Source organism: Opisthocomus hoazin, chromosome 8 (assembly GCF_030867145.1).
Source record: "Opisthocomus hoazin isolate bOpiHoa1 chromosome 8, bOpiHoa1.hap1, whole genome shotgun sequence".
NCBI lineage: Eukaryota > Metazoa > Chordata > Aves > Opisthocomiformes > Opisthocomidae > Opisthocomus > Opisthocomus hoazin.
The window spans coordinates 40,572,536-40,591,625 of NC_134421.1; the positions used below are offsets into that span (position 1 = coordinate 40,572,536).

A 19,090-nucleotide genomic window follows, 5' to 3' on the forward strand; every position below is an offset into this window, starting at 1 on the left:
TATTTCACTGAAATTCCTGGTCTGAATTTCCTCAGAACTTCTGCTAGAATTTGTGTAAGATATCTATCCTAATAAGCTTTTTACTGCATAATGCTGCAGATGTTGGGGAGAGCCGCCTTTGCCAGTTGTGACTCAAAATGATCCCACTGATACTGAGCTTCGCAGGCTTCATGAATCAACAAAAGCATCTCCCTGTAGGGTTTTAAATTAACAGAACAATCATGATGTGTTTTGCAGAGCCTAATCTGGCGTAATTGGATTTCAGGTATTTGATTGGGCCGACGCCCTTCCACTCCGATGCGATGCGGCTAACCCAGAGTGCTCGGAGGAATCCAGCAGATGCTGGCTGCTGTGTGCCTCCCCCGTCAAACCCGGGATGCTACTCGCACAGCCGCCTTTCCCCAGCCATTTCTTTAGTATCTGACAAGCGTTGTCGTGTCTTCTGTGTTACTAGATTGGCGGTAGTCATGGCTTCGGGAACAGCTTGTGTCATGTCTTTTGTTGATATCTGCTCAATGAGTCTTTCCTAGATACACCTGCGTGTAACCTGTGATGTGAAACAAGCAGACCTGTAAAAGATGACAGGCGTTAATATTGAAGTGCATTGTGGTTGCCAAACATGGCAGTGTGTGTCTAGGTTTCTTGAGCAGTTTTTTTTTTAGAACTCCTTTAAGCACTTCTGAATTGCTTTTAGCAAGTTGTAATGGTGCTTCAATCTTTTATTGTTCTGGGCAACACAAGGAATACTAAACTGCTGTAAGATCATTTACGCTGATAATTAGTTGTTGCATGTTCAAATTTATTAAAGCTCTGTTAATCTTTTCCTCCAGATCAATTGCTTGATGAGCTGCAGCTGAAATATTTAACGCGTCACACTTATGCCACTCGAGATGGAGCCCAAAGCCAACAACCTCGTTTTTGGGTGTCAGCGGAGCTCAACATCTGACGATGACTCTGGCTGTGCCCTGGAGGAATATGCCTGGGTCCCCCCAGGCCTCAGACCGGAGCAGGTACCAACTGTGCTGCTGCGTTCTTAAAATAAGTCTTGTCAGGACTGCCTAAGGGAGTGATACACTGCATTTGCAAGTCTAATTAAAAATGTATAAAGCAGAGATTCATCTAGAACTCTTCAGTTCTTGTTTTGTTTCCTATTCCAGTGAGGCTGTGTTGAGGGAGCTTAAAATCCTCAGCACCAAGGAGTTTTATCCCCCCAAAAAAGTTCCCAGTCAAGATTTTTCAATAAATGCATGCCGCAGAGGTATGTATTGTCAGGTTGAAAAGCAGCATAGAAATTTGCCTTCTCCTTGAAGTAAGTTATTAGGTTAAATTCAAGCTCATGACATACCTCATAGCATTGTGCTGCTTGGCCAGTACTTCACTGCTCTTGTACAACTCTTTAAATAATTAGGAATTTGACATCTAGAACATGTACGTTACTACAGCACACACAGAAAAGTAAGTGTTCTGTCACTGTGACAGGTAGTAATGTATTTTACACTCGTTTAAATAGTTGTATGCCTGCCATTTGTTCATGCCAGGATTGCTCTTGTACGGTCTCAGGAGCTGACACTGGTGGGTTGGTAGGGCAGATAGAGCAGAATCATTTAGGTCGGAGAAGACCCTTAGGATCATCAACTCCAACTGTAAACCTAACAATGTTAAGTGCACTACTAAACCATGTCCCTACGCGCCACGTCTAGAAGTCAGGAACAGCCCATTCTTCTTTATCTTTTATAACATTGCACTAATGGAAATAAAAGTAAAATTTTTGATGAACAAAGTTGCTAGTCAGCCTCTCGTGGTATTCATTTACTTGATGATATCGCAGCTGTCGTGAAGCTGTGTACTCGGCAGTGTCCAGAACTCAGACCTCAGTGGTAAATGGACAGAGTGGCTTTGTAGCATCTGCTAATGGAGGCAGAGCAACCCTCCTTCAGCTGGCAAGCTAGCACGGTCCACAGTTACAGAGGTGCAGAAGATGTCTCGGTTTTGCTGTGCAGAGATTTTTCTTAATCGCAAATAAAGTAACAAGTCAGCAGGAATGGCAAATAATGGGCTATTTTTAGGGAAACTCTTTTTATCACTTACTTGAGCATATATAAGAATCCTGATGAATCAGACCTGAAGGCAAACAGCAAGCTAACATTCTGCCAGAACAATTAAATGCCCTAAAATATCCTCATAGTCCAGCTAGCTCAAACTCACTAGGGACTTTTTTTCCAAGGAGAATGACTTATTTTGAGAACAGCGCAATAAACTCGAGAAAAGGACATAAAGTATGTCTTTGAAGCTTCACTTCTTACTGCATGCTGTTATCTTTTCCTGCAGCTTCTTGGAATACAGGCAGTAGTAAGTGGGCTTACGGTAGACTTCTGATGTTTAAATTTTGGTTAAGTGAAGACCAAGTCATGTTTCGTGCAACCTTTCCCATATACTTCTGATTGCTTCCTGAGTCAAGTGACTGATTACTGCTTCTTTTTCATCTGTCTTGCGCCGTAATAAGCTGTTGACCTGAGCATTATTTAAATCTGGATAGCAAGTAATATTTTTGCCAATAGTCGGTTCTTATTTACAGCCCCAGGCCTCGTGACAAGCTGGAAGCTGCATAGGAAAAACAATAAATCTGTAGCTGTTCCACAAAAATATTTTTTGCCATTGGGCTTTGTCATAGTGTTCATTACACCTTTCCTGTCATAATTTTCTTCGGGGGGGGGAAGAGTGAAGATTGATGGGTGTGTACACCTAATATTGATTTCTTTACCAAAAACACGCAGCCCGAGAAAATTTCATAGTCAATTTGCATCTGATTGAAATGTGGCTGGATCCAGCCTCCTCCCAAGGGAAGGATGTTTTCACCTTCTTACCAAAGCCCACATGGAAGCAATGAAAGCCGATGCTTGGGGTGAGCCTGATCAGCAGGAGACAACAAAACAGCTTTTGTCTCAACAATGTGTAAAATGCAGAGAGCAAATTAAATTTGTTTATACAGCGGCTGTTTTCTGGAAAGCTTTGTGCCTTGTGTGGTAAATTGCAGAGGGAAACTTGGAATTTCCACGGGGTTGTTGACCAGCCCTGAAGGGGGTGGGAATAATGAGAACATTAAATGTGCGTAATTTATGATACCCCCCTAACTGTCGCTGCAGATTGCATTCCAGAAAAGCAATTCAGCAGCTGGGTGCTAGTTTTATCAGAGACGATTCAGGTTTGCTGAGCTGGTTCATCTGGCTCTCGTATTTTCCGCACAAACCCTGTCATGGGTCTAATGCAGTGGAACGGTCTTCCTTCGTAAATGAGACTCGAGATACAACGGTAGCTGAAGGGCGCTGGCAGTGCGACGAGTGTGTCCCTCGGTCTGAACTCCGCGTTCCTCCCCATCAGGTCCAGCTGTATTTCGCCTGCTTGCCAGAGGAGAAGGTCCCTTACGTTAACAGCCCTGGAGAGAAACACCGAATCAAACAACTTCTCTATCAGCTGCCACCCCACGACAATGAGGTAGGCGCAGAATTCTGGGTGCACCGGTGGGGCTTAGGTCTCCCGGGCGGCTCTTTGGCGGAGGATGACCTGCCTGGGTATTTACGACAAGCCTCAGCCGTGGCCTGCGGTGGCATCTGACCTGCAGAGCCGCGCGGCCTGCACACTGAGCCCATTGTCCGGTGTGCCGGGAAGTGCTGTCCGCAGGGACGCTGCCTCCGCTTGTCAGGGAGCCGGGTGTCACCGCAATAAACTTCACACGGGTTGGTTTTACAGTGTTTGCAGCCACCCACCAATTACCAGGAACCTACAAATTCCTGGAATTGCATTGTAGCGCACAGAAAGGATGCTTTGTGATAGTAAAAGGTTTGCATCTCAGAAATGCGGTGTAATTTGGAGTAGAAGTGGAAATAACAAACAAGCTCTTTGTAAGGAAAGGGGGCGGGGGTGTCGATACTTAAGATCTTGTCTGTACCGCAGTACTTAGTTGCAGGCACTTAACCATAAATCTGAAGGACAATGTTACAGCTGATTGAGGTTCATTCCATTATTTTAGGGTAGCGGCAGGTTTTGGTCTGGCTTTTCATAATCTTTATTTTTTGCCTAGACATCTTCTCAGTGTAGCATGGCGGGATTTTTTCCCCGTAACACACAATATCTCTCTCCGTACTGCTTCTGTGTTGTGCTGTACGAGATAACTAAGATGGTAGAGAAGACAAGTTGGAAAAGTTCCATGATGATTGCCAGCGTGCCTGATGACTTTCTCGCATATATGCACTTACTTTAAAAGCTCAGTATCTAAAGCAAGTTCTCCCGTGTTTTGGCTGGCAGGTGAGATACTGCCAGTCTTTAAGCGAGGAAGAGAAGAAGGAACTGCAGATGTTCAGCTCTCAGCGCAAAAAGGAGGCGCTTGGCCGAGGCACTATTAAACTGCTCTCAAGAGCGGTGATGCACGCGGTTTGTGAACAGGTAATGCGACTGGTGCCACAAGCCAGCCAGCGGGCTGAATAATTTAAAACTACAGTATCTCAATATTAAACGTAAGCTTATCTCTATGTCTGAACACCAAAAAAAAAATTATATTTGAAACTGTATGTAAATGGAAAGAAGGTAGTGCTTGCTTAAGCAAAGCATAACCTTTGATACTGGGAATGAACTGAGTCTTTGATGTATTTCCTACTCAGAAAACCTGTTGCTGACTCATTAAAGTAATGACAAATGAAAAACAGACATATACTTAAAAATGTTATTATGTATAAACTAAATTTCTGTTCACAAAAGTTTGTTGATGCAGAGAGTTGGTCTAGACCAGAACCGAGACTATTTTTTCCCTCGTGACAGAACTTTGGAATAAAGCCTGCGTATTGGGTTTGGTGTTTTATGTTACTTTAAATGCTAGAAGCTAGTGCTCACGTTCTGGTTTTGTTCCTAGTGTGGTACAAAGGTAAACGGCGGTGAAGTTGCCGTGTTTGCCTCGAGAGCCGGGCCTGGGGTGTGCTGGCACCCCTCGTGTTTTGTGTGCTTCACCTGTAACGAGCTGCTCGTTGACCTTATCTACTTCTACCAAGATGGGAAAATTCACTGTGGCAGACACCACGCGGAACTGCTCAAACCTCGATGTTCAGCCTGCGATGAGGTAAATAATGCCTGTTGTACAGCCAGTCTACACTCCTGTTGTTCAGTTAACGAACTGTGCCGCTTGGGCATTGCTAACTTCAGATGCCTTCGTTTAAGAAGTCAGGACTCTGCTGTGTAGATGTGTTTGAAGGCTGAGGGGCGTTCCGTTTCTTGTCAAATTGGCAATATTACAAGCAATACGATGGTGTTTGGAAAGCACATACATGTTCATATCTAAAATAGAATCTTGTAGACTGAATTAGAAAAAGGATCTGTGCAAATATTCCCAAATACCATCCTGAGAGCAGCTTCTTTAATGGTCGAGTCATTGTGTTCTCTTTTTTTTTCCCCCTTTAAAAAGTACAGGTTTGGGTGGTTGTTTTTTTTTTGTTACAGAAGAGGTCTTTTGAATACAAGGGGAGCTAAATAAAAATAAATTTAGCATGTGAACTGCACATTTAGGATATTTTGCATGCTCTAACTCCCAAGGTGAGGTTTTGGCCACTTAACTAAAAGTTGCCTTTTTATCTGTGACAAGATCATTTTTGCGGATGAGTGCACAGAAGCTGAAGGTCGCCACTGGCACATGAAGCACTTCTGTTGCCTGGAGTGCGAAACAATCCTGGGTGGCCAGAGATACATCATGAAGGACGGGCGACCGTTCTGCTGTAACTGCTTTGAGTCTCTCTACGCGGAATACTGCGAGACCTGTGGGGAACACATCGGTAAGCGTGTCCTTTCTAAGCCATAAACTTAGATATTTAGGGAGACCCAATTTATGACATTATTTCACATTCCCAAAGTGTGGATTCTGCGAGCAGTTTTTTGGAGAGCCCCAAAGCATTGCTTTTTGTCCCTTTCCAGGTGTTGACCATGCTCAGATGACCTATGACGGACAGCACTGGCATGCCACGGAGGCATGCTTTTCCTGTGCTCAGTGCAAGACCTCTTTGCTTGGCTGTCCTTTCCTTCCAAAGCAAGGGCAGATCTACTGTTCAAAAACCTGCAGCTTGGGCGAGGATGTTCACGCCTCCGACTCTTCTGATTCTGCATTTCAGTCTGCTCGATCCAGAGATTCTAGGAGGAGCGTCCGCATGGGAAAAAGCAGCCGCTCAGCCGACCAGTGCCGCCAGTCTCTCCTCCTGTCGCCAGCCCTCAATTACAAATTTCCTGGCCTTTCAGGCAATGCCGACGATACTCTTTCTCGTAAACTGGATGATTTAAGCCTTTCCAGGGAAGAGGCAAGCTTTGTTAATGAAGACTTCTGGAAGGGAAGAGTAGAGCAAGAAATGCCCGAAGACCCTGAAGAATGGGCTGAACATGAAGACTACATGACTCAACTTCTTCTGAAGTTTGGCGATAAAAGCCTATTCCAGCAGCCCACTGAAGTTGACATTAGATCAGGTGACCACTGGATTTCTGATAGCATGGTTAAGAGCAAGCTGGACTTGAAAAAAAATAATCCAAGCCTGGCAAGTAAGAAGTATCAGTCAGACATGTACTGGGCCCAGTCACAAGATGGCTTGGGTGACTCTGCCTATGGCAGCCACCCAGGCCCTGCCAGCAGCAGGAAAATCCAGGAGCTAGACATGGAACACGGGGCGTCAGGATACAAACACGACCAAACACCGTGGTATGGAGGCTCACTGGAATGTTTGTCTGACCTGAAACAGCAAGAACAAAGTGTTCGAGACTCAATGGATTCTCTGGCTTTGTCGAACATAACAGGTAACGGGGGAAACGGTGAACGGTTTCGCTGGAGAGCGAAATCAAAGTATGCATGTTGGAGTATTTTGAACTAAGACTTTACATAGATCTGTGATTTCTAAAAAGCTTCAGTAGCAAGAGATGCATGTTGTAAAGCAGCAATAGCTTTATAAGATAGCTTTACAAGATAAATAGAATTTAAGCAACAAAAATGTAAATTCTTCTCCTTTCCTTTCAAATTCTCTTTGCTTAAAACAAAACAATCCATAGTGTTAAGCAGAGTAAGAATGGTCTTGAACTATGTACTTGCTATGTACAAACCACCGCTTTAAGCAAATGAACATCTTTTTTTTCCACACCTTAAGTACAAGAAGTTGCATTATACACTAGGATAATATTAAAGATAATCTGCAAAACACTTTAGGTAATTTCCTGATTTGCTTGTAAAAAATATGTAGAAAATCTGGAAGATGGTAACTTTCTTAGCTGTAGGAAATGAGATTTATGAGATTATCTTTGTCCATTGACTGAGGAGAAACTGATAATCCACTTTTGTCAACCTCCTTGTCAAACGTGACTGAAATTAGCCAAAGTGATAGAAACCAGGTATGCAAGGGTCTGTGTGTGCGTGCTAACCTTCCTTTCCTGTTTCCCGACAAAAAACCCAAACCTGAGAGTTAGGTGCAAGAGACTCATTTTAAAAGTTGTCCTGTCCTCTTCTTCGTTGCTTTCCTTCTGTCATCTGAATTAGTGTAGCTACTCGTGTAGCTCAGAACTGACCGCGTGCTGCGTTGTCCAAGCAGTAATGAAGGAACTGGCGAGGGGAGCTTGGTTCAGGGGGCGCGGGAGGAGGAACAGGAACCAGAGGTATTGCCCCTGGGAACATCACAGGGCAGATGACGCTGGTGGTGTGGGAATGAAGGGTCGTTGGACACAACCCTGGAGTCAGCCAGGCCAGCTTAGTGCTGGTGATTTTTGGAGGGTAAGGATCCTTCTTTGCGAGGCAGTAAGCCTGGCTGTCTTGTAGCAACAGCTGGAATATTGAACTTAGCGATACCAGAAACATTAAATATTTTAGCCTTAAAAATGGCAAGTACAGACTGTAGAATAATTTTAGGTAATTCTTTTTTTCTTAGAGGCTTAGCTGTGTGCATGCTAGAGCTGTTTCAATATTTACAACTCGTTAAAACTTCTTCCACTCTCAGTGTCCTAATGTTAGCTAATTCTTTGGTAATCAGAGCTAAGACTTGAATGTTTTGGGTCAAAACAAAGCGAATTCTTCTATAAAGCTAGTCCTTTTGGTAATAGTTCCAAAAACCACTAATTAAAGGTCTGCTTTACTGAAAAGAAATATTGAATATTTTGTTACAGTACTTATCTCTTCAATAGTCCTCTCACTTTCCTTTTCCTTCTTTCTCCACTCCCACCACAGGGGCTTCAATGGATGGAGAAGGCAAGCCACGGCCGTCTCTCTACTCTTTGCAAACTTTCCAAGAACTGGAGGTGGAGGACTGTGAGAAAATGAGCAACATGGGAACTCTGAATTCTTCAATGCTCCATCGGAGCACGGAGTCCTTGAAGAGTCTGAGCTCAGAGCTGTGCCAGGAAAAGGCCTTACCAGAGGAAAAGCCGGTGCATGTGCCTGTACTGAGAAGGTCGAAGTCCCAGTCTAGACCACAGCAAGTGAAATTTTCAGATGATGTTATTGATAATGGAAGTTACGAGAATGTTGAAATACGTCAGCCTCCAATGAGTGAAAGGACTCGTAGGCGTGTTTACCATTTTGAAGAGCGTGGAAATCGGCCTTCTCATCATCGTAGAAGAAGTAGGAAGTCTCGCTCAGATAATGCACTTAACTTGGCCACAGAAAGAAAATGCTCTCCGAGAGAGAGATTTCGTTATTACTCCCCTCAGGATCATGAAAAAATTATTCAGAACAGAAGCTCACGTGAGATTCGGGCATATATTCAAAATGCGGAGCTGTACGGACCATATGCCCATACCAGGTCTGATTATGCGCTGCGGAATCAGGTGGTTGATAAGTTTTTTGGATTGTATGGTGAGGAAGATGACTCCTGGTGTTCAACGTCATCCTCATCATCCGATTCTGAAGAGGAGGGGTATTTTCTAGGACAGCCAATTCCACAGCCGCGGTCACTGAGATACCCGTACTATACAGATGACCTTTCTGGTCCAACTACTGCGTTATCTAGTTCTCAGGTTGGACAAAGGACAATCAAATCAAAGAAGAAGAGGGGACACAAAGGAAAAAATTGCATCATTTCTTAATTTGTTTTAGCAGTTGGGAAGACCAGTCGACTCTCTAGCTACAGTTGGAACCACATCTTTTTATATTAATAATTGTACTTAGGCAAGTTGCTAAGGTTCTTGATGCTTTGCCAGTGTAAATGGTAACCCTGCCAGAGTTTACATTGTACAAGTAACGTTCAGAAATGTCACCATACCAAATGACCATCTGCTCAGATATTGCTAGGTTTACATACTACGTTTCAGCTGCCAAAATACTGTTACTGCAGTTCTCGACACAGACTTTTTGTAGACGTTTTATTTTATGCTTGCTATTCACCTATGTTGAATTATCCGAGAGAGGGGATTCAACAAAGATCAATAAATAAAATTGTCAGTCCTGTGCTGTAGCTATATCCACACAGGGTGATCTTTGACTTTTTTCTCTTACCGCCAAGAAAAAGAAGGCTCTGTACTGTGCCCTTTCTTCATTGATAAAGCTCGCTCTTCCTCCTTCAAGTTTCCCTACAAAAACTGGATTTTTTTTTTTTATTTTTTTTTTTTTTTTTTTTTTTTTTTTGGAAAATGATCCTTTTCCAAGAAGTCCACTATGAAGGAGGCAAAAATCAGAACTGAAGTGCTTGAGGCCTTGACACATCCTAAAGCAGCGGTAAATGGTTTATGCATTTAATTTTCATGGGTTTCCCTCTGCATTTTTCTTTTCTATAGGAATTCCATCCCTCTGTAAGGCTTTTTTTTTTTGGTGCCTGTTTAAAGGAAGATATTAATTCAGCTGCTGGAACCGGACTTAGCTGCCAATGAGTGGTGATGTTTTTGAGGCTGTGCCCCCAGCCCCCAGCAGTGAGAGGTGCCACTGCCGGAGGAGTCCTTTGCTCAGGCACGCAACCCCTGTGAAGTCAGTGCATCTACTTACGTAACAAATAGTTTCGTAAGGGCTTAAAGGATTAAGCTCCAGGATTGTGTCTTTTCAAATGCATTATCCAGGTTTTAAAATGTATTAGCTGCAATTCTAAATCAAAAAACATTGATATTTATAATGTAGTATTTCATAGGCTTAAATGTATTCATAATTTAACAGTGCAAATACTAATGTACATATTGTACAGTTAAAATTTTAAAAGCTGAATATTTTTATATCCCTGAATTTGAAGAAGTTTGTTACAATATCAGACTAGATTTGTTAGGGGTTTAACAGCAGCATTATGGATGAAATATTGCTTGTGTTTTAGTCAGGGGTTTTAAGTGGAAAAATACTGAAAAATGTTTAGTGCGAAACAGCTTAATTTTGTCTACTAGGTATTAAAAGCTCTGTATGCATGGTGGGGCTATGTAAATACTCTCTAAACTATGGCCCTCTTAATCTTGCAAGTGTTATTTATGGGTCAAGCAAAATGTAAACTATATAAATGTAAAAACACACAAGCCTGGAATATAACAGTACAACAAATACGCAGCTCCTGTGGATGTGGATTTTTTTTTTTTTTAAATTATTTTCCCCCTCCTTTCCCAAAAATCGTTTCTGAAGTTTGCCTCCATAGAGGAAGAGAAATGCTGGCTGGTTCTAGAAGGCAAGCTGGCAAAAAACTGTGAAGTAGTGGGTAATCTCAGAAGTTGCCTTGAAATCCTATGTGGGGCAGGAGCTATTTGAAGTTACAGTAAGTTTCCAGTGTTTTAAAGAAAGGGCAGAAATTTGTCACTTGAATTAACAGTGGCAGCCACCAATGAAGACAGTAAATGCTAAAGCCGTTGGCTTTCTGACCACCTGAAGAAAGGTCGTTAATGAAATGACAGATGGTTCTTACCAAAAAAGCCTGGCAAGTTGAGCCAAGTCTGTCATTCTTGAGGATGTAGAACTTCTGCACTAAAAGCAGCTAGAGTTAGGGGATGGAATGGACACGTGGGTGTTGGCTTACGCTGAAGAAAATGAAGCTTTTACTAAGGCAAACTGCAAACGAGCAGTTACTTGTTTGTATTTTTCAGGGTAAAATAAGCAGAAGCTCCTTTACTCCCAGAGGTGGTGTTCACCGTGGAAGTCACTTTTCTAGTACAAACAAGTCTTGTGTACGTGAAAGCTTGGTCAAAGTGGTATCGTGCTTCATCACCTGGGCCAACGGGCGGCTCGTGGGGTGCTTCCAGCTGGCGGGCTGCCGGGGTGGCTTAGGCAGCGTTTGCTCTCTGAGCAGCCAAACGCCAGTTGTGTGTGCGTGTGCTCCAACAGCCGGGCAGCTGGGGCTGGAGGAGGGATGCTGACTTGCTCAAACAGCAATTGGGACCGTCCGTTCTTACCTGCATTTCCAAATAGCGGGAACCAGGAGCCTCCGAGGTGAAACACTTATCCGTTTGCTACTGCCATGTTCTTCTTGGAGCGAGCAACTGTCTCGTGGAGAAATGTCTCTACCGGTAGTTCTTCTGATCTTACACCATCTCCTGAGACAGAGCAGATGTATTTGCCCAAAGTACAATGTCTTTACAGAGTATCAGGTGATAGAAGTTCTCCATAGATCATTAGTTGCTTCCTAAGACTTTTTTTTAAAAAAACAAAAACAAAACTTCTTCAACACAGATCTCTAAAGTGTGTCACAAACTGGCTTTAGAGTTGACTTTCACATTACCTATCTAAACCTGAAAATAAATGAGCTGGAAGGTGTATCTCTTCCCCATGCCCTTACACAAAACCCAAGGGTAACTTCGGGCTCAGGGTGTCATTGCTGGGGCCCTGGGACCTCTCTGCCTCTGCGAGGATGCTCTGGGTACCTGCAAATCGGTGCTGGAAATAATGGCACTTCCCCCCCTCCCACCACCACCGTTAATGATGTTATTTTTCAGCTGGAAGCTTTGGCAGTGCCCAGAGGACTTTCCTTGTCCTCAATTTTACTCAGAAAAAATTTTCGAGGCGCATTTGTCTGTGCAAGGAGTAGGAAACCTCCCGCATGCAGCGCTGCTCACCCGCTGGGCACCACAAACCCACCCAGCCGGAGGGAGCAGCGTCGACCCATTCTCCCCCCTGAGCAGGCACGGAGCTGTGCCCTGGGGAGCTGCGCTGCCTTCCAGGCATGTATAGCTCCATCACCTACGCCGGGCTGCAGGACCACGAGTAATTAAGAGCGTTAGAAAATGCAGAAAGCTTGGTTTTGCTGAGGAATGGACTGCTAGGAGATGTTCATGTCAGAGGATGAGGGGCTAACATATTTTTATCCACTTTAAAAATTATCTGCTGAGTTTAAAGCTGGCTATACAATTTTGTTTTGTTTTTCTCAGCTTGACATAAAGGAGGTCTACTTCATTATTTTTGACCATGTCTTTAGAGAAATGTTTCTAACTGATTCCTCCACATTACACATAAAGAGAATGGCATGGGATGTAGTGTCTGCTACCAGCATCCAGCTCGCACACAGTCACCAAAGCTACAAATTCCATTTTGTGTTACTGGAAGTAGTACCTGTGTTCCCAGTGGAGCTTTATACCCCGGTAGGCACCTCAGCACCACACAGCCCCTTGCTCACCTCCCGCCCGAGTGGGATGGGGGAGAGAATCAGAAGGGTAAAAGTGAGAAAACTTGTGTGTTGAGATAGAGACAATTTAATAAGTAAAACAAAACCAAACCAAACAAAAAAAAAAATCCCAAGTGATACAAAAACACCCAGTTGCTCCCCATGAGCCAGCCAGTACCCAGCCACTCCCTGAGCAACAGCAACCCTGGCAATCATCTCACCCTGCCAGCCCCGACTTTACTGCCAAGCACAGTCCCATATGGTGGGGGACATGCCTTGGGGCAGCCAGGGTCAGCTGTCCTGGCTGTGTCCCCTCCCCGCCTCAGATTGTCCCACTCCACTGCACTGGTGCAGCCCCACCTCGAGTACTGGGTGCAGCTTTAGGTGTCTCAATATGAGAAGGACATCAAACTATTAGAGTGTGTCCAGAGGCAGGCAACCAAAATGGTGAAAGGCCTTGAGGGCAAGACTTACGAGGAGCGGCTGAGGTCACTTGGCTTGTTCAGCTTGGGAAAGAGAAGGCTGAGGGGTCACCTCAGGCAGCGGAGGGGGAGGTGCTGATCTCCTCTCTTTGGTGACAGCGATGGGACATGAAGAGATGGAATGAAGCTGCGTCAAGTTCAGACTGGACATAAGGACAAGGTTCTTCACAGAGAGGGTGGCTGGTCACTGGAACAGGCTCCCCAGGGAAGTGGTCACCGCACCAAGCCTGTCAGAGTTCAAGGAGCATCTAGATGACGCTCTTAGTCATATGGTTTAGTTTTAGGTGATCCTGCGAGGAGCAGGGAGTTGGACTCGATCCTCATGGGTCTCTTCCAACTGAAGATACTCCATGATTCTATGATTGTAAACTTCGGTCTTACTTTACAGAAGAACACATGAAAAATCAGCTATTTTTATCATAGTAAATTTAATCAGGCTTCTAACAAAGGAGACTCCTAACAAACTGTACAGTAACAATGGACGTTTTTAATCAAAAATATATTAATCACTATTTCAGTACTTTTTTCATTAGCATTTCTAACCCAAAGCAGAAAATCTGATGTAACACCCTAAAGGCTCTCAGTCCTGTAGGCAAGCAGTGAAGCGCTGTAGCTGCGCTTTTGCCTCAGAGAAGACTTTGCCTGTGGTTTCATGAGTGATCTCCATGGACCAGGCTGCTGCCAGAAGGGGCAGGTCAGGCCTAGCTACTGTGCCACAACAGGCTGCCTCTCTTCCCTCTCTCCCTCCCCAGCTGAGCATCCCGTAGGCCCACTCACAGTGCTGGCCCACACAATCCCAGATGCCAACAAGGTAAGTTGCAGGTCATCTCCTTTGAGTAACGTGAACTCTTAGAAACCAACAAAACCCAACTGCAAAACCACGCCCTGCTGACATTAGTCAGGCATCTCAGGAATCTGATGCAATACGTATTTAATGTACCGTATCAAGATTCACATGTGTAAGATGCTGTGATACATTCAGGACCTTGTACATGCAAAATCATTGCCATTCCACTTACTTTTCTGCACACCATTCTGAGGAATCTGAGAAGTTTTCTTGGCAAGGGGGCCGAATTCCCTGATTTTTTCATTTAAAACCACTGCGGACTTTGGAAACAGTGAGCTTTAGTCCTTAGTCCTTCTACGGAGTTTCACGTGTTTCTAAATGCAAATGTATGCAAAACAATCATGCTTACACTTACCTCTTTGTGATTATGACTCAAATTATCCCTTTCCTAAATCGTTCATAAGAACCAGCACCTTATTAAATGGAAAGCTGTACACGATGCAATAGTCAGGATGCTGCCAATGAATCCTACATATTTTTCATCTCTGAAAAGTAATCACGTAGCACTGGCAGCCTCTTCACTCTGCTCAACTGCTGTTCCCCACCTACAAGTCTCTCTGTCGAGTCAAAAGTGGCTCCAGACCTTATCCAGAAGCACCTGGGTTTGAAATGAAGATGAATTTGGGCCCTCAGGGTTCGACTTCACGTTCCACCTAATCCAAAGCAACTTGGGGTTACCAAGGAGAGGGTCCTGTTCGCTTTCCTTGCCTCACCTTGGCACCCCAAATTCGTGCTCCTTCCTGGTGTGGAAAGTAAAGATTACACACAGCCTCCTAACTGTTAAAACTGACGGATGAGAAGTGGTGAGAGGGGGAGAAGGAGAGAGTAGGCAAGGGACCCTTCCCTGCTCAGCGGCTGCCTGCAGTTACTCTCTGTAAGGTGTAGTCAAAAACAACAAAGGAAACATCTAGTTGCAAATATTAACGAAAAATGGGGTTCATCCTACGTAACACTGCTTAATGACTCGTGATATGGAAAACATCAAAATTGCAAAGGCATTTGCTGAACCAGCAATTAGAGCAAAAATACAGCACTTCTTGTATCACGTAGTTAAGAGTTGCTCTGGCAGTCAGAGACTAGAGATTACCACTAGCGTCATTTAACAGAATGAATCTGAAGTTTAAAATTAAACTATAGTAAATAATTGTTTGCAAGTCTTCCTTTCCTATAGGATATAGGAAAACAAGACATATTTCTGCATCGGTTGAGGAATGAAGAGCTGCTGCTTGTTATTTTAATAAAAAATACAGTATTTGAAGTTACACGTAAAAACATCAAAACATAAGTAAGTGTACATACATTGGACTGAACATTTTTTCCTAGGTAACTGTGTAAAGGTTTCAAAAATAGTTTGTCACTTTACAGCCTTTTTTTAAAAGAACATCCTTTCAAAGGAATATACGTCAACCAGTACAGGTAGGAAGAATACAGTTGTGGAGACCACAGTGAATAAGATACAGCCACCTGAGCTGCTGCGAAGGACCGCAGGCCTTGGGTTCAAATCTCCTACAGGAGCTCCTCTTTCCCCACAAAAAGCAGACTTATGTATTATGGCATACACAACGCAGAGGATCTAAAAGCATATTTTTGTCCTTAGTATGAGCCCTCTTTGAAGGATTCTGATAGATCCTGATTGGCAGCGTCGTACTGAGCAATGAAGTGTTTGAGTTCTTCAATGCATCGCTCACCTATTTCATGCAAATTCTGCCTCAGGGCAAACTGAATGGACTTCTCCAACGATGGATCTTTATCAATTAGCATCTTCACTACCATGCCAAAGGTTTCACAGTCTTGTCTGTAGACCTAGAAACAACACATTTTAGAAAACGATTAAAAGCAAGACTATCTACGTTAGCACATCAACAGCCCTCACTGAGTCAGGTGCTACTGCAGATTCAAACCAAACAAAAATACTGGATTTAACATGAGTTTCAGCTTTAAGATGTATTTGTCTCTTCCTCTCTTCTGACCTGTGCTAGTACAAACGTAACTAGTTCAGAACTATCTGGATACAAGAAGTAATTCTTATTGGAAGAAAGGCCGTAAAAAGTTCTTAAGTTCCTCTTGCAGCAATATTTAATAAATAATGACAGAGTACAGTGCAAATGCTAAACCAGATTTCCATTGCGAATATATGTAAAATTCATTTAACTGTGGCATGTCTAGCAATCTCAACCTTTATACAAAGCAAAAATAACTTAGCCTGCAATCTTTCCTAATACTTTAAATGCAAGTTGTGTTTAAATAATTTCACCAAATTGTGTTTGTTTGTTGGATATCTGTTTCTTAGAGAAGTCCTTGACATATATGACTTTAATTAGTTTGACTAATTCACGAAGGGTAAGAGAAATCCTGGCAGCAGTTTACAAGAGCCCATCTGATCTTGTACTGCAGGGAATGAAGAGTTTGCAAGTCAGTTACGCACCACAGTCCAGAAGAAGTAACTTCTCGTTATCACCGCAACTGGTCTGCAAACATCTGAGTACGCTCTCCAGCGGTTTTCAAAGCCAGACAGTGGCCTTTCAATTTTTTTTTTTTTTTTTCCTCAAATTCCAGCTAAGGTTATTAATCTAAACATCCACTAAAAAAGGAACTTGCCAAAGTCTCCCAACTGCCAGATGCAGTCCATTTTCACACCTCTTCGGCCAATTTCCATTTAGAAAATACACTGGGTTTTCAAATGAAGATAAGTCAGTTTTATATCTCTGTACATTTTTTAGGAGGAAAAAAAAAGCTAACGTGTTGATATTCCTCAAAGTACAATTATCTTTTAGTGTTGCGTGCTTGTGTTAGAACTTGTTTTTTACAGAGAAGTGTGACCCTTTCCTCCCACATTTACCTATACTGTGGACACAAACGATGTAACCGTATATAAGTAACTCCCCACTAGTAAAAAAGAAAGGAAAAAAACCCCAAACAAAACCACCCACAACCAAACACCACCACACTGTTTTATTCCTAAGGACCAGTCCAGAGCAGCTCAAGCACATCCATGTCAGAGGAGCAGGGGGAAAAAAAAGAAAACCCACATTCTGCACACAAATGACACTATTTTCAGAAACACAATGATTTAACGTGATACCTTTAATGAAGACAGCTCTCAAATGTTTGACATTATTCTATAATAATAGCCTAAAACAAGACTCACTTTTCAAACACTGGTTGGCAAATAAAAGAAAACCTTTTGGAAGCAACTCTTTTTCAATAGAGATGAAGCAGTCAGGAAGGAGAGTGCAGCCCAAGACAAACTGAAACAACCCAGCTGAAGTGTGGCAACGGTGTGCCCAGGGCGTTTTTGCTGCGAGGCGGTTTGGTTCCTCCTTTGCACGTTTAGCTCTTTAGGAGCACAGCATCAGCACGAAACCCAGACTTTCAGAGTTCGTGTTCCACAGCAAGCGAAACACGGTACTTGTTAAGAGAACTTCAAACAGAGCAAATTTGGGTTACTTTTTTTCCTGACGCTTCCCAAGGAAAAACCTCAGGAAGAATTGCTGTCTCTGATTAGCCATATGACGGACAGATGGTATTTCACTTTGGATAACTCCTGCCTTTCAAGTACTTGCAGCATGCTTGCTAGCACCTTCATGATTTCTGAAAGGTTTTTTTTCCCCAGAGCCGTGATGTTTTGGGGGAAATAGTTCAAAGCTTTTTTTTTTCTCCCCCCTTACTGCATGTGTATTTGTCTGACTTTATCACCTTTGAAGTGGTCAGACCAAGGAGGTGTGAGTGATCTTCCACAGGTGAACGGACCCGGTGCCTGTCAGTTTGCAGAGGATGCTGTGCCCCACCGGTACGAGTGAAACGCTGACACTAACCAAGGCCACAGACACATCGCCCCGTCTTCTGCACCCAAAGGCACCCGGAGCTACGACTGAAGGAAATGCTCTACTTTCAATTGGTCTTCAAATTAATGGCAAAGAGTGCTATCTGCTATTCCTCTCACACACCACAAAGAGCTAACCCAGATGAAATTCTCTGACCCTCAGCATATAAATATTAGCTCAATCTACGCACATTTTTCTTCAAAGCTTTCACAAAAGCAGGCTTGGAGAGAATCGAGAGAGACATCGTCATCGCTGCGTCTGGAGTCAGAAGTCATTTTGCTGCCACAATAATCTGGAAACTAAACACCTTTATACACGAGATGAACGTTTTCATCCTTTGTGACAAAAGACTTTTAAAAAAATAGAACAGACCTAAAACAGGGGAAGAGGCAGAAGGTGGAGCAGGAAGGCAGTTCTAACAACAGAAAACAAAGGAAACAGCTCAGCTCCTCTAACAACAATTGAGCAATTTTCCCTCAACAGGAGTTCTACCCCAGCTGCTAATTCTGATCCTCCTGGTGCAATCTGCCTCCTCCTCAATTGTGCTGATAAACCTATTTGTATAGCTGCAATGTCAATTGCATCACTGAGACGATCTCTTTGACCTCCCCCTCAATTAATGTGATTCAGTGATTCAATTCTAAAACCAGATGCATCAGCACAACTGAAAGATCGGTGAGCCACCGTCGTGAAGAGGAAACAACTTCAGAAACCAGTTTATATCTGACTCCAGTGCACGACTACCAACGCTCAGAGAGTAGTTACCATGCTTTGCTGAAGGGAGTAGGGACTATCAGTTACAAGAATATCAATTACAGCTTAATCAACTATTCAAAAAAATACAATCAACTATTCGAAAAAAACGTGAAAGCACTCAAAGCTCTTGAAAAAGAGAATGGTGGTGTGGCATATTAAAATCTGTCTTCTCCACAGAAGAGGAGGCGGCAGCTATTTCTGGAAAATAAGCTGAGAATGGGATGTTTAAGGAAGAAAGAAAACTGCAGAGAAGACTCCAAACAAGCAAAAAATCTCTCTGTTGGAGAAAAATACTGGAAGAACTTGTGACCCAACAAGCTTTGAAAATACCCCTATCTTTAAAATGCCAGTTGATACTGATTTTGAGCTCAAATCAGGGAAAGCTCATCTGTAAGCATCTGGAACTAAAACCTGAAAACGACTGCATGCGTGGGGAAAAAAGGAAATAACATTTTTATACTGAAAAACAAGAAAGGGAACGATACCAACAACGTGATTATTCTGTCTGATATTCACGGCAGGTAAGCCCGAAAACAGCTAAAGCCATAGGGTGATCATTTACCAAGGCCATAACGTACTTTTATTCTCTGACCTAAGCTACAGCACTAGCATAATGGAAAGAATGTT

General features: G+C 43.2%; 2 protein-coding genes across 7 annotated transcripts in view; one reads left to right on the forward strand and one right to left on the reverse strand.

Annotated features, from left to right (window-relative positions):
* The first annotated feature begins 878 nt into the window (after positions 1-878).
* PRICKLE1 (prickle planar cell polarity protein 1) lies at positions 879-10,510 on the forward strand. The gene is made up of 7 exons (XM_009943411.2): positions 879-1,010; positions 3,379-3,492; positions 4,303-4,440; positions 4,904-5,107; positions 5,627-5,813; positions 5,953-6,816; positions 8,228-10,510. Exons 1-7 carry the CDS (start codon positions 879-881, stop codon positions 9,082-9,084), a joined length of 2,496 nt encoding a protein of 831 aa, XP_009941713.1. The 3' UTR covers positions 9,085-10,510.
* Positions 1,001-19,090, reverse strand: part of PPHLN1 (periphilin 1) — an 84,779-nt gene continuing 66,689 nt past the window's right edge. For 4 of the 6 annotated variants that reach the window (XM_075428782.1, XM_075428781.1, XM_075428783.1 and 1 more), the window contains one exon: positions 13,271-15,686. In XM_075428782.1, coding sequence (XP_075284897.1) covers positions 15,477-15,686 — 210 coding nt within the window. In that variant the 3' untranslated portion in view covers positions 13,271-15,476. The other 2 variants (XR_012764841.1, XM_075428784.1) reach the window with 2 other exon arrangements.

Coding starts and splice junctions, on each gene's coding strand:
- PRICKLE1 (XM_009943411.2), top strand. CDS start 879: ATGCCACTCGAGATGGAGCCCAAAGCCAACAACCTCGTTTTTGGGTGT. Junction 1,011..3,378: donor CAGGCCTCAGACCGGAGCAG/GTACCAACTGTG, acceptor CCTCCCCATCAG/GTCCAGCTGTATTTCGCCTG. Junction 5,108..5,626: donor GATGTTCAGCCTGCGATGAG/GTAAATAATGCC, acceptor ATCTGTGACAAG/ATCATTTTTGCGGATGAGTG.